The sequence below is a fragment of the Labrus mixtus genome, chromosome 10, assembly GCF_963584025.1.
Source record: "Labrus mixtus chromosome 10, fLabMix1.1, whole genome shotgun sequence".
Taxonomy (NCBI): Eukaryota; Metazoa; Chordata; class Actinopteri; order Labriformes; family Labridae; genus Labrus; species Labrus mixtus.
In genome coordinates, this window is record NC_083621.1 from 21,764,567 (window position 1) to 21,777,790 (window position 13,224).

Consider the following 13,224-nt stretch of genomic DNA (forward strand, 5'->3'; position numbering starts at 1 on the left):
GCTAGCATCAAGTATATTAATGCTCATTAAGCACTTATTAGGCTCGTCCAGTAGCTTAAGCTCTATAATAACCGCTTCACAAGCACGTCACACATTTCCGCTGCTGTTTTAAACACACCTGGTACGTCACAACTGTTGGGCACTTCTTGTCAAACTAGAGATTTCTGATGTCCCGGTAGGTCTGTAAACTAGAGCTCAGGAAAGTGGGAAAACGTTTGTTGTGATCTGATCTTCCCTGCTATTGGCTGACAGAGGTGACGTCACGTCACAGCGCCCACCACGTCCTATCTGAAAAGTCCCTTTTAGAACCATTTGAAATTCTTTTATCCATCGTACTTCAAAATTTGAATTATTCACTGATATTACTCAAATTGGTATAAAGTCAGCATCTCAAAGAGTTCCTGCAGCTCTTACCGTGCTGCACAGCAAATAGCTGGCTGAGAGGGTGAGAAGATAAGCGGGTGATTTGAACTGGACATGCTGCCCTTGCTGACTTGTTTTTAGGAGGAAGCCTTTTATGCCATGAAACTTTATCACATCTGTTGAAGCTGGGGTTGATGGGTAAATAGATTCCCCTATCCAGCTCATTATTTATGAGGACCTCGAAATGGAGCAGATGAAAATGTGGCAAAGAAACACAATTCATATTGACATACATCAGCGACGGCAGTACAGTCTAAGAATTCACCCCAGAGTTCACATCAGTCTAGCATCATTATCAGTCCTACCCTAATTTGGCAGTAAAAGAAGTGGAGAAAAAACTTGAACTCAGAGTGACTGCAATTTAACAAGTATGCCCTTTCCCTTATCATCAGAGATAGACCTGGTTAAAGAGATAGGATTTCTGGGTTTGTATGAGCCTTACGAACAAGGCTGTGCACAGTAGAATGAGAGCCAATAAGCCTGCGGCACTTTATTTCACATTTCTTCTGAATTATTACAACAAATATGTAAAATGTTTGCATCCCGCAAAGTTTAAGAGTCATTTCTTTACAATGGGATTTTCAGCAGAGAGCTCAAAAGCCCTTTGATCTGGCACCTACAGTATGTGCCAACAGAACAAGCTGAAAGGAGATGAGTGTCAAACAAGAACAATAAATTCTGTTCTTGTTACACCATTCAGACTGCAACCTCATTTGTGGTGTAGAAAACAGCACTTCATTACTCCACACGGAGCTGTCAAAACATTCAAGCTGTCACCATGTGCACACTTCAACAGAACTGAATAAATACAGGCTCCAACTAATTACTGGAGCTTCTTGTATATGTCTAGCAGTCATGTGCAAAAGTACAGCTTGCTCTGCCACCTGCTGGCAAGTGTAGTAGCAGCCTACATAACTGAACATAATATCTATAGGTCCCAGTATATGATTCTCCAGAATTTTAATACAAGTGACTGGACAAGGATAAAAAAAACAACATTTTTACACTTTTTTAAATTCCGCTCCTGAACCAGCCATCCAGCCATTCATTCATGTAAGTCAAAATATGGAGGGATTCTCCTAAAAGATCAAACTATACCTACCTACCTGTATTGTTGGCATTTTGCATTATTTAAATAGCTCTTTTATTTCAAACACTAGGTGGAGTGAATGACAACAATGGGTTGTAAACATAGACTGTAAATATTAGGTTGTAAATGAATGGACAAAGGTGACAGGTCGGATACAGGTTGAGTGAGACCAGGCAGTCAGAGAGACCTGACAGAGCAACGGGCATTGGAAACCTTGTTCATTCATGCCGTTTAGAACTTAGACTAAATATGGCATCTAGAAACTGGACAGACATTGAAAAAGTTCAACAGCTTAATTAGAGTTGGTGCACAGCTCACTGACTTGACAGCCTTTTTCAGAATCCTGTTAATAATTAGAAAATGTCACATGTAGTTTATAACTTTAAATAACATATCTCAATGGTACTAAAAAAAAGAGAGAAAAACTTAGACTGATAGGAGGAAGTGCTAAATGTTCCTGCTTCTTCTAATTGTCTCTATATTGCTTCAAATCTACATACACACCCTCAAGCAGACAGCACAGTTAACTACTACTCTCTCTGATTTCAGTTTTCTCCCATTTTATAAACTCAAAAAGTTAAACTATGCACACAATTTTGAAATCTCGAAGCTCATGTATCAAAGACATGCCTCCAACTGATAAAGGCCAAGCACAACTCCATCGGTCCCACTCAAATTTCATTCTAAACAGTTTTGCAAATCTCTGAACACAAACTGCATCATTTAGCGCACCTTGTTCACAGAGAAACACTGGCCTTCAAAATGCAACACCCTGATTACCCAATCGTCTCACTCATGTTGAACCTGTGCAAACTCAATTGGAAGAACACTTCAAACATGTGTCCGAGTATAAAAGAAGCCTCAAGTGACTTAAGGCAAGAGCATTGAGCACTTTGTGTTTCAGGAACAAATTCATATTTATTTTATTATAATTTGTTACTTACTGAGTTTTGCTTCATGCTACGTTAAATAGGTAACATTACTGTTGCTTGTACATGTAGTACTGTAAATTCCTTCTGAAGAATTTTCTAAGTTGTTTTTTAGAGGATTTCTGAGAAGACTCTGACCAGTGTTGCCAGATGGAAAATACAACACTATCATACTGCAGCTTTAAAATGATTGTATTTTATTTAAAACTATTGTACATAAAAAAAACAATATGAGTCCTAAATACCACACTGAATGGCCACACTATGCCCTGGACATCACATTAATGTAAATACACAAACAAACAAACTAACAACTTATTAAAGTCTAAATTGTTTGCTCCATCCCAAGCAGCTGTGTAGCTAAGCTAGTGTCATCTTATTTTGTTGTGATCAGTGTTTGCCTACAGTCTGTCTGGCTTTGTGAACCACAGGCATGAGCCGGGCATCAGGTAATGATTTACAGAGCCAGCCTCAAGTGGACAAGATTTTTCACTTCCACATTAGCTTCACCACCATCGGACTGTGTCGTCTCCACAACCACCGTCGTCCTCATTCATGCATGGCCTGCTCAGACCTCCACCTCAACGGCAAGGAAGTGTGGACAACAGGAACGCGAGGAATACGAAGGAGAAATCCTTCCTGCATTTTATCCCATATGCTCTTTTGTAATGAGTCTCGAGATTGTTATGAATTTGCACTGTACAAATAATGATTGATTGATTGATAGATTTTTCAACACCGGAGGTTGCCGCTTGGCTATGAGGCCACCATAAGCGAGCATCAGCCCAAGCAGACCTGATTATTGAACACTTTTGTCGGGCTACAACTCATAAAAAGTTTACAACCTCACACTGTAGTTGGGAGTGACGGCTTTCGTGACATTTTTCCCAATACTTGTAAGTGTAGTTACAGGAATACAAATACAGCATTTTCCCAAGAGTGAACCAGAAATATTTGATCAATTTAAGAATGAAGTTAAAGGCACAGTAAGTAGATTCCTCCACCAGGGGGCTCTGAATCATAACAATTACAAAATATGACGTTGAGGCTGGCAGGAAATCATGGGAGTTCTCTCTGTTCCTCCCCTCCCCCCACCCCCGATGAAAACATACTCTGCGTGTACTGTAGTGAAGATGAACGGGGGAAACAGACCTATGGAAGAGAATATGTTTAAAGAGGATGACCAAGAATAATTTACATGACGTTTTAATCACAGCAGCACAAACAGCAACAGTACGCCAAATACATAATTAGTCATTTTTTTATTTATTTAGATATTTTAATGTTAACGTTCAAATAAAATTCTACATATTGTACGTTTAAACAAGAACTGTCTAATGCATAGCGAGTGTCAATCACAACGGATCATTTTGGACCTTATTGTCGATTTATGCATTAAAGCTTACAGCCCTAATTAAAATACATTGAATCAACATAACTCCAGGCAACTTTCTCCATAGTGAATATTGTAATAGATTCACATAAAATATATATTACAAAATAAATCATACAGGGAAGAAGATAACACAAAGATTTTTAATATTACCGAGCAGAAGCATAAAAATAGCATTTTCAAACATACACTTTGGCAGGGGTTGTGAATATGTGTGTTTGTCTGTGTGTGTGTTGCACTCCACTGGGGATATAGCCACTGGATTGCTCGCAGGATCTCAAGCCCCAGCATCCCTTACAGACATGTGCTGGGTTTCTAGTGTGTGTGTGTGTGTGTGTGTGTGTGTGTGTGTGTGTGTGTGTGTGTGTGTGTGTGTGTGTGTTGGGCTGCAGCGTGAATGGACTCATTAGCGATAGCAGAGTAACACATGGCCTGGGGCACACACAGCACACACTCTCTCTCTGTCTATCTCTCTTTCATACACAGATTCACACTTCAGACTCGCATACTAATGCCTTCAGACTGTGAACACGACGAGCAACCTTAGTCAAAAGATGATCTTACATACTCTAAGACTGGTGCAGGCTTTACACAGTTGGTCTCTGTGCCAACACTAGTTGTTCACATTAATTCCAATATTCATTGATGTTTTAAACAACATTTTTCCTGCAGATTAATTAGGTGACATGTTCCACCAAGATGTTACATGAAGACAGTAATGAGACATGATGTGTATAGCCCACACAGAATGCAACTGTGGAAAAAATAGAATTCAACACCTCCTGAACTGAACAATACAAGGAAAGTTTTCATAGAGCATATTCTGCACGATGTTCCGACTTACTGAAGACTAAATAATAATCTTTGGAGCTGCAGAAGAACTTAATGTCATGTCACATACGTAAGATTTTAAAGACTCAACCTGTTTGCTTAAATGAAATGCTTGTTTCTGTGACCACAAACGTATCGGATTTTACCAACAAGTTTTGAGTGAAGCCTTTTTATCAATTACATATGAACAGGTGATCGTCCCCGCAGTGGCGTTTAGAGTCAGAAGAAACTAATCCCATTCATGCATATAAATACGCCGACGACGAAGCAGCGAGAGTAACTTGGGGTTAAGTGTCTTGCCCAAGGACACATGTAGCTGCAGGAGCTGGAGATCGAACCCCTGATCTTCCGGTTGAGAGACGACAGAATCTACCAACTGAGCCACAGCCGGCAAATACAAACTCAAACAACTAAAATACCTTCAAAAAATTTGCTCTAATGAAAATAGCCAATGTTCACAGTAGTATATTGTTTATATAGAGGAACTAAATGTTGTGAATAGTGCTAATCAACGCCCTTTCACCATTCATCCTACAAACGCTGCTCACTCACTACAGCGCAAATGTTGCCTCCAGTGAATCCTCACATCAAAAGACCTCTTCAAAGGCAACAGTGACTGGAAGAGTTAATAGCAGACGAAGGGCAATGCTGACGTTTTCTACTGAGGTCCAGAAGCTTTTCCTTGTAAATGTAATCAAGCATCTCTCTTGGGGTAGATTCATGATCAGGAAAGGCAAGGAACGGCTCTGACCTCCAGAACCAAATCCTCTGAATCCATGCCCTGTAGTGTTTTCTCCAGTTTCTCACACTGAGAGAATTTATAATTTATTATTTGACACATCTTCTTTACAGAACAGATAACGATTTAGGTGATGAACATCCATTCCAGTTTAGAAAATATGTAATTCAAGCTGTTTAAGGGCTGTGTCCACGAGGGGGATAAAAAACTTAAAGTGCTCTTGTGGAGTGGATCGAGTTTCTTCTCTTCTCTCCCCATTCAGCCGGGTTGTTTTCTGTTGTCTTTTCTCTGAACATGTCCTGTCAATGTCTAGGTTTTCTGATATCTTTCTAGCATCAGTTCGAGAGGCAATAAGTCAATATTCTCAATTTTCCAGATATTTTCTGACTGTGTTTGTTTCTCTTTCAAGTGTTTCGATGGAAACACAGCGGCTCTGCAGAATCTTGCAGACATGGTAAATCTGATAAAATATTGTTGTTCAGGTTACAGTGCACAAGACAAAATTCCACGACACAAGTTCAACCTTTATGCTGGTTGCTATGGACATTGTATCAGAGTCCATCTTCTGCACTGAGAGGGATTGGAGAGCAGCCACTGCTTGATCTCTGGCAGGTGGTACCACTACACACCATCAATCTTGGCCTCCCATCTGGTCACTGACAGACATTTAACTTTGAACTGCTTAACATGTTCCTGTTAACTACCTAGCATTGCACAGAGGAGTTAAAAAGATTGTACAACCTACAGCAAACCCTGAAAAAAGGAAATTGAGATGACTTCAGATTTGGCCGCATCTGCTTCAAAAGAGTAAAAGTACAGGTAAGACTGCTGCATGGGACACACCGTGCCTTCTCATTCAGTTGCAATGTTCTTGCTTGAACCCCCTCTATGTCCCATCATGTTGCGACCTTCATCATACGGCAGTCTGAAATGCTCATGTTGAACTTATCCAACTTGCCCAGATGTGGGTCACAAAAACCTTTTACATTGTGTCATGAACTTTAACAAATCCTCCAAAATGTTCCGAGATAGATCCACCAACGGATCGCACAAGGTTTACAGTTACTCTCAAGACTGTAGGATGTAGTTCAGTGTGGCTGATGTCCGGAGCACACACTCTTTATGATGGAATGTGCTTTGTAATTTTCATCTTTCTGATTTTCTTCAAGCATTTTGTCTCCAATTAGTGCCATGATTTGTTTTGAATTTGGCTGCCGAGGTAATGCTCCTCTTGTTTCTTTGTTTTGAATCCTCCTGAAGGTTCATTAAAAACTTGATCAAATTCTTCCTGCAGTTCCACCTGTGATAGGAATGTGGGTCATCAAAGAAATTTGTACATCTTCTAAAAGCCTGGTTCCTTTCAACTGGGTGTCATATTGTGGCAATCGCCCTTTGCTGCAACTCAATGTGCATCAAATCTTGGTTGATCTGGTCAATAGCTCTTTTAGTTTTAAGCCATCTGTTACCTTTTTCAGCTTCGTCCTCCTTAACCGTAGTACAGGACAACTGCCTGGCTCGTTTAGGGCTGGTAACAAGCAGTCCGTTTATTGGGCGCACAAAGCATGAGGAGAGACGCTGTACCGGGTCACTTTATTCACAGACACCTGTACCTGCACACACACTCGCACCGTTGCGGGAGACTCACTTAACTTGTTATTGCCTACTGTACATTTCCCATCAGCCACCTACTTAAAGGGACAGGCTCAGGTCGGTAACAAATCTCTGGAGTTCATACCAACCCCTTATAGTGGTAATGTGTGTCTTTGAATACTCATGTTTCTTTAAATGACTGGCTAAGTTCTTTCAGTTACTATATACCCCTTTGGTAAGAGCGGTTTTGTAGTTTTCCTTTGTGAATCAACATGGAATTTTCTCAGTATTCTGCAGCAATAGTTTATCTTTCACATGTATAAGTCCTTTTGATTCGACTGCACACTGTTCATTGTGGCCTAGAACATTTGACGTTTGTGCAGGGTCATCTGATCCGATAAAACCTTTTGTAATGGTGGTGATGTACTGCTTCTAGTGCTTCTAGAGATAAGGAGTGACTGGTCATCTTGATGTGACTCATTTGGTAGAGTCAGTCGTCTCTTAACCATAAAGTCAGGGGTTCGATCCCCAGCCCCCTGCAGCCTCAAGTCTTGCTTCCCCAAGACACACCCGCTGCTTCCTCTGTGGTGTATTAATGTGTACACCTACCAATTCACACCCATTCACACACTGATGGCAGAGGCTGTTATGTCCATCAGTATGACTAATCCCATTCATGCGCAGCCGACATAGCAGCAGGAACGACTTGGTGTTAAGTGTCTTGCCCAAGGAAGCATTGGACATGTAGCTGCAGGAGCTGGGGATCGAACTCCTGACCTTCCAGTTGAGAGACTACCGACTCTACCACTGATCCACAGCTGCTGAACATGCCCACATATAGTAACATAGACTGTCCCATGTCCATTATGCTCACAGTTCAGACTAAATACATGGTTTTTCCAGTCTATAAAAATAAGTTATTCATTTTAACAGCAGTAAACACACAACCCGAATCACCATAAGACTATACCAGATACTGTTTGTGTGTCCAGATATTTTAATTATAAATAAATAATATCTGATGCTGCGGGTTACTTGAGTGGATGTAAATCCAATATGAGCACCAGCATCTTTCAGTGACATGTCCTGTGTGTGTTTATGCCGGTGTGCTTGTCTACATCTAATTCTTTCGATGAAAAAGGGCTCAAAATGTGCAGCTTTAATAGCAACACACCTGCCCTCAGGCACACTTGGCTTTCAAAGGGAATGAAAGATGGCACTTTGATTAGTTTAATTGATGTTGTGCCAAAAATACACCTATGTGTATTCAAGAGACTTGATTCAACTCCTGCGCCTCACATAGCAACAATATTGTGAGCCTTTAAACTATCAAAAAGTTAGTTAGACAGGCCTTGATTGACCCTGGACCATGCGCTATAGACTGTGCACTTTACAGCGTTTAGATAGGGCAAAATTATTGACTGTAGAAATGTTTCCTGTAGTCACTGCATCATCTAATGGAGGTTACTGCCCCCTCTGTAGACTATTTTTGTCTTCTGATGAACCAGTCTAAGGGCGCACTCACATTAGGCAAAGTTGTCCAGAACCGTGCTTAAGCATGACTTTCCCCCCCTCCCCATTCCCCCTCTGGCCTGCACTCACACTGCTCCAGGATAACCGGGTCAGAGTAGGGTCACCTTCTTGTACATAACGTTGTTAGACAACACAGGCATGGCAGACGGAATCAAAAATAAAAGATAAAAAAAAATAAAAAGAGACACACGATCGAGTCCGTGTCTGCACATCAGAGAACAACACAGACAACATGACAGCTACTTTACCGACTTTGTTACAAGGAAGAGTCAGATCACTCACACAACTGGACTTTAGAGGTGAAGCGTACTTGGCCACTGTACGGAGTGCATAGTGTGAGAGCGCAGTTCCAAAGTGTCAAAGTATTTCTGTTGTCAGGATAATCACCTCTCTTACAATGCTTCACCTTATACGCTCCGCACGCCAGCACGCAATAGAAGCTGCCCTCCATACTACACTTTGTATACACAGGTACAAAACAAATCTAAAAGCAGGTAAATACAGAATGATATGATCTTTGAGCCTTTGTGGAATACAAAATAGAGAAAAGAATCCCCAGTGATTCTGCTGGGTAATGTCTTACCTTTGGGCAGTGCCTCTGGCTTTGGGTTTGTCAGACACCTGTCAACAGACATGCACACAAACTGTTAGTCATGTTTATATATTTAGATAACAATTTGAGTGAGGTTTAACTTACATAATTAAAGGATTCAGAAATTTGCACTTTTGCTTTCAAAAAGTCTCAGACCAAAACTGAAATGCAAATAATTTGTTTGAAAAGCGAGAGTGTGCATGGTAAACATGGCGATGAGATCAATGTGATTTCTGACTGATGTGTCCAAGACAGTGAAGATGAATGATGAAACAAAGATCTGTTCTTATTGATCCTCTTGATAGTTTCATTAAAGGTGTGACTGTTCACTTACACGTTTGATTGGATTATATTGGGTCCTGGATGTGTTAGGGGTTTGAATCTTTCCTTTACAAGGCAATATGATTCAAATCTCGATTCATAGTGCCCAATATTATTTACTGACAATTAAAGGAAGAATATGCAACTTTGAGCCCTTGAGTACAAGTATTGAACAAAAACAAACTGCTGTTTGGCGACACCTAATGGTGTTCATCAGAAACAACTAATCCCATGCATACACATTCACACGCCACTGACAAAGCAGTTGGAGAAATTCAGGGTTAAGTGTCGAACATGTGGCTGAAGGAGCTGGGGATTGAACCCCCGACCTTCGGGGTTGAGAGGCGGCCGACTCTGCCAACTAAGCCACAGCCAGGATGTCTTTCAGTGTGCAAGAGAGACTTTAAGACGCTGAAGACTGCCGGTTTGAAATCCTGAATTTCTGATGTAACTCTTGCACAGAGGTTGCACTGCTGAAAATCTCCTGGATTTTCACTTGTGCAAAACAAGTAGAATATACATCCGAAATTTTTGCATCTTTTTATTTGCGGCCAGGATTTAGTCCATTGAAGACTCTATTCTTCCAATGATATTTGCATGTGTACGAAAATCATCCAGGTCTTAAGGGAAAATGCATATATTCGATAAATTAGAGCCAAATACTGTGCAGTAACTCGTCCCTGAGGTTTTGTCAAAATGGTAGATTATTGTAACGTGTACACTTTGGAAATCCAACCCCACACTCACACCTTACTCTGAAGTTGAAGGCGAGGGCTTCTCTATACCCTGCACACTCTTGTTTGCTGTGCATTACTTGTATTTTCCCTTACTATCCTCTCCAGTCTGTCGCTGTTTTTACATGGATTCGTGTCCTATCCTTTGTTTTTTTTCCATTGTGCTGCTCTGTTTCAGTAGACCCCCCCCCCCCCATCCAACAACAATACAGGTAAAATATAAGTAGTAAACAAACAAGATAAACGAGACAATAAGTCAATCAGAATAAAACATACGCAACAACACACACAAATACACTCACACATCTGAATTCAGACAATATCAACGTCTACTCAGGGATTTCTCAGAGGTTTAGCTCTTGTACAAACATATGAAACGGACCCACACCTTGCAAAATCTTCTTAGGGAGCTATTCATAGTACATCTGATTCTTTCTGGTATGGCCATATGAAGGCATTATTTTATCCATGTGTGTGAGGGGGGTGTTGAGGATTTCCACTAAAATAATATAAGGCGTCTGGCAAGGAGGGTAACAAAGAATGTAAAGGCTGCTTCTAGGAAGCAAAGTGATACTGGATGGAGATACACCAAAAAGTGCAGTCATAGCATTAGGTTCAATCAGTTTAGCAGTAACCTTTGGAAGTGATCCCTTCCAGTAGGGTTGTACAACAGAACATGCAAGTGTAACGTGAGGGTCCGATGTGTAGTTAATGGATGGAGACGGTTAACTTTCTCAGCAGCACTTTACTGTCAGCCACAATGATTCCGCTACACAACAACAAAAACACTTCCTTGTTACTCATCACATGTCCCGCCGCTAGCCAATCAGAGGCTAGGATGATTAAACTCAAGGCAAGCATTGTGACAACCACAGAGGTAGATTCAGTACAATTTGGTCACAGTTACTAGGTGCTACTGAAAATATTAAAACATGTAAATATATCAATATTAACTTTGTAAACTCAAATATGTTAATAGTTCACTGAACTGTATAAATGTTCTTAAGTTATTTTTAACTTTAACCTAAATCCATGATTTAACTAAAATATATGAATTTTGCATGACTTACCGTCTATAGCCTTTGACATATCAGAAAACATATCAGAAAACCTTCATTCACACACGACCCATGTGTGAATGTGGATATCTGAGATTTCCTGAATTGCATTTGCAAGGGATGCAAAGCATTGTTTTATTTTTAATTAAAAAAAATTGCAAGCTGAGACTTTATTTTCATATTGTTCAACTAAACTTTTTCTCTGACAAAGATGACCTCATCAGAAGCTAGCGGAGAGAAAAAAGAGGACATGCATGGAGTTGGAGACAAAGATGGAAGTCAGTTTCTGAACTGATTTTGAAACTTTGTTCACACTATCTGTTTTCCCCTCCTTTACCCCTCTCTTCTTTCCCTCCATCCTCTGCTATGTCTTTGAATCCCTTCCTCTACTCAGTCTCTTTACTCTGTGCAAAAAAACATATTCATGTTACTCCTTCGCCAAGAGCTGAGAGAATATTAATGACACTGTGTGTCTGTGTGTGAGAAAGACTTCCTCGTGTGTTAATGCATGTGTATACTGGCACAAACACTTGTGAGTATAAATCAACATGTGTATATGTTTGATACATTCTAGTCAGTTTATTTGAATTGGTGTGTGTGTGTGTGTGTGTGTGTGTGTGTGTGTGTGTGTGTGTGTGTGTGTGTGTGTGTGTGTGTGTGTGTGTGTGTGTGTGTGTGTGTGTGTGTGTTTTACTTCAGGCTGTAAAAGCCTTGTAATACACCATGCACTCATTTGCTTTAATCCTGTTAACAGCATGCACAAAATACCATTGAATTCTTCTCAGCCTCTCTCTCTCTCTCCCCTGCTCTCATTCTATGTCTCTGTTTCTCTCTCAGTTTCCATTCTTTCATTCCTTATCTTTGCTTTCTGTCTGCATTGTTTGAAGTCTGTCTCTCTTTCTGTACCACTAGCTTATTCACCTTTCTCTATCTTTCACATAAAGAGATGTTCTGTGGATATTTAAATGGTGCCTTAGATTGAATGGACTTCAGTTCCCACAGAAGACATTGTGAAATACAAAAATGGTATTATTCAATTTGTGACCCTGGTTCCTCCTGCTGATAAGTTAATGCTAACGCCCTTTCTGAATTTAGGAACAAAAAGTTTTCATCAGTTTTAACTAATCCCATTTGTAGACCGCCGCAGCAGGAGCAACTTGGGTTGTCTTGGCCAAGGACACATTGGACATGTTGCTGCAGGAGCTAGGGATAAACCCCCAACCTTCAGATTGAGAGACGAACGACTCTATCACTGAGCCACAGCCGCCCCATGCTAAATGACAAGGCAAGGCAAGTTTATTTCTATAGCACATTTCAACAACAAGGCAATTCAAAGTGCTTCACTCAAGACATCAAAAGCATCATGACAGACTATTGTTATTTGAAACCAAAGGATGTAAGTAGCCTACAGTAGCATGAAGTAGATTAACATGAGAAGTCAACTACAAGATTTAAAAGACATTATCGTTACTTTTTCAACTCTTCAACAAAACCTACTTGATTCAGAGACAAAGTGACGACATTCTCAAGCATGTGGAATCAGTTAAATGCTTTTTACCACCTGCAAAAACAATTTTCTGTCACCTGTAAATGAGGCCAAAAGTACACCTGAAGTATGTATAAATGTGTAGCAATCTCACATTACACAGCAAGACAAAGAGAGAGCAAAGCTGCAAAAAGTACCGTTTCAAAATGTCACATGTTGGATCAAGTTATTTACTGCTTGTTTATAACCTCTCCAGTTACCTGACTGTTCATGTTTGCTGGACTTCACACATCTGACTAACGTACTTTATACACCAGAGTGATGATGACGCATCTGCAAGGTGACGCATATCTGAGCAGAGAAGGATGGGATGAATGAACAATGGAAACATGAACACAAATCATTTCACTTGACTGTCTTTAAGGAGGATTGAAGCCATAATGATGCAACAGGAAACAAAAAAAATTGCAAAAATGAAGAAAATCCCTTCATATTCTAAAGAAAA

The 13,224-nt window shown here is 40.3% G+C and overlaps 1 protein-coding gene across 1 annotated transcript in view; it reads right to left on the reverse strand.

Annotated features, from left to right (window-relative positions):
- The window catches only part of aff2 (AF4/FMR2 family, member 2), a 99,696-nt gene that overhangs the window by 22,499 nt on the left and 63,973 nt on the right, over positions 1-13,224 (reverse strand). The window contains exon 10 of the mRNA XM_061048751.1: positions 9,112-9,149. Coding sequence (XP_060904734.1) covers positions 9,112-9,149 — 38 coding nt within the window. The remainder of the gene's footprint in view (positions 1-9,111; positions 9,150-13,224) is intronic.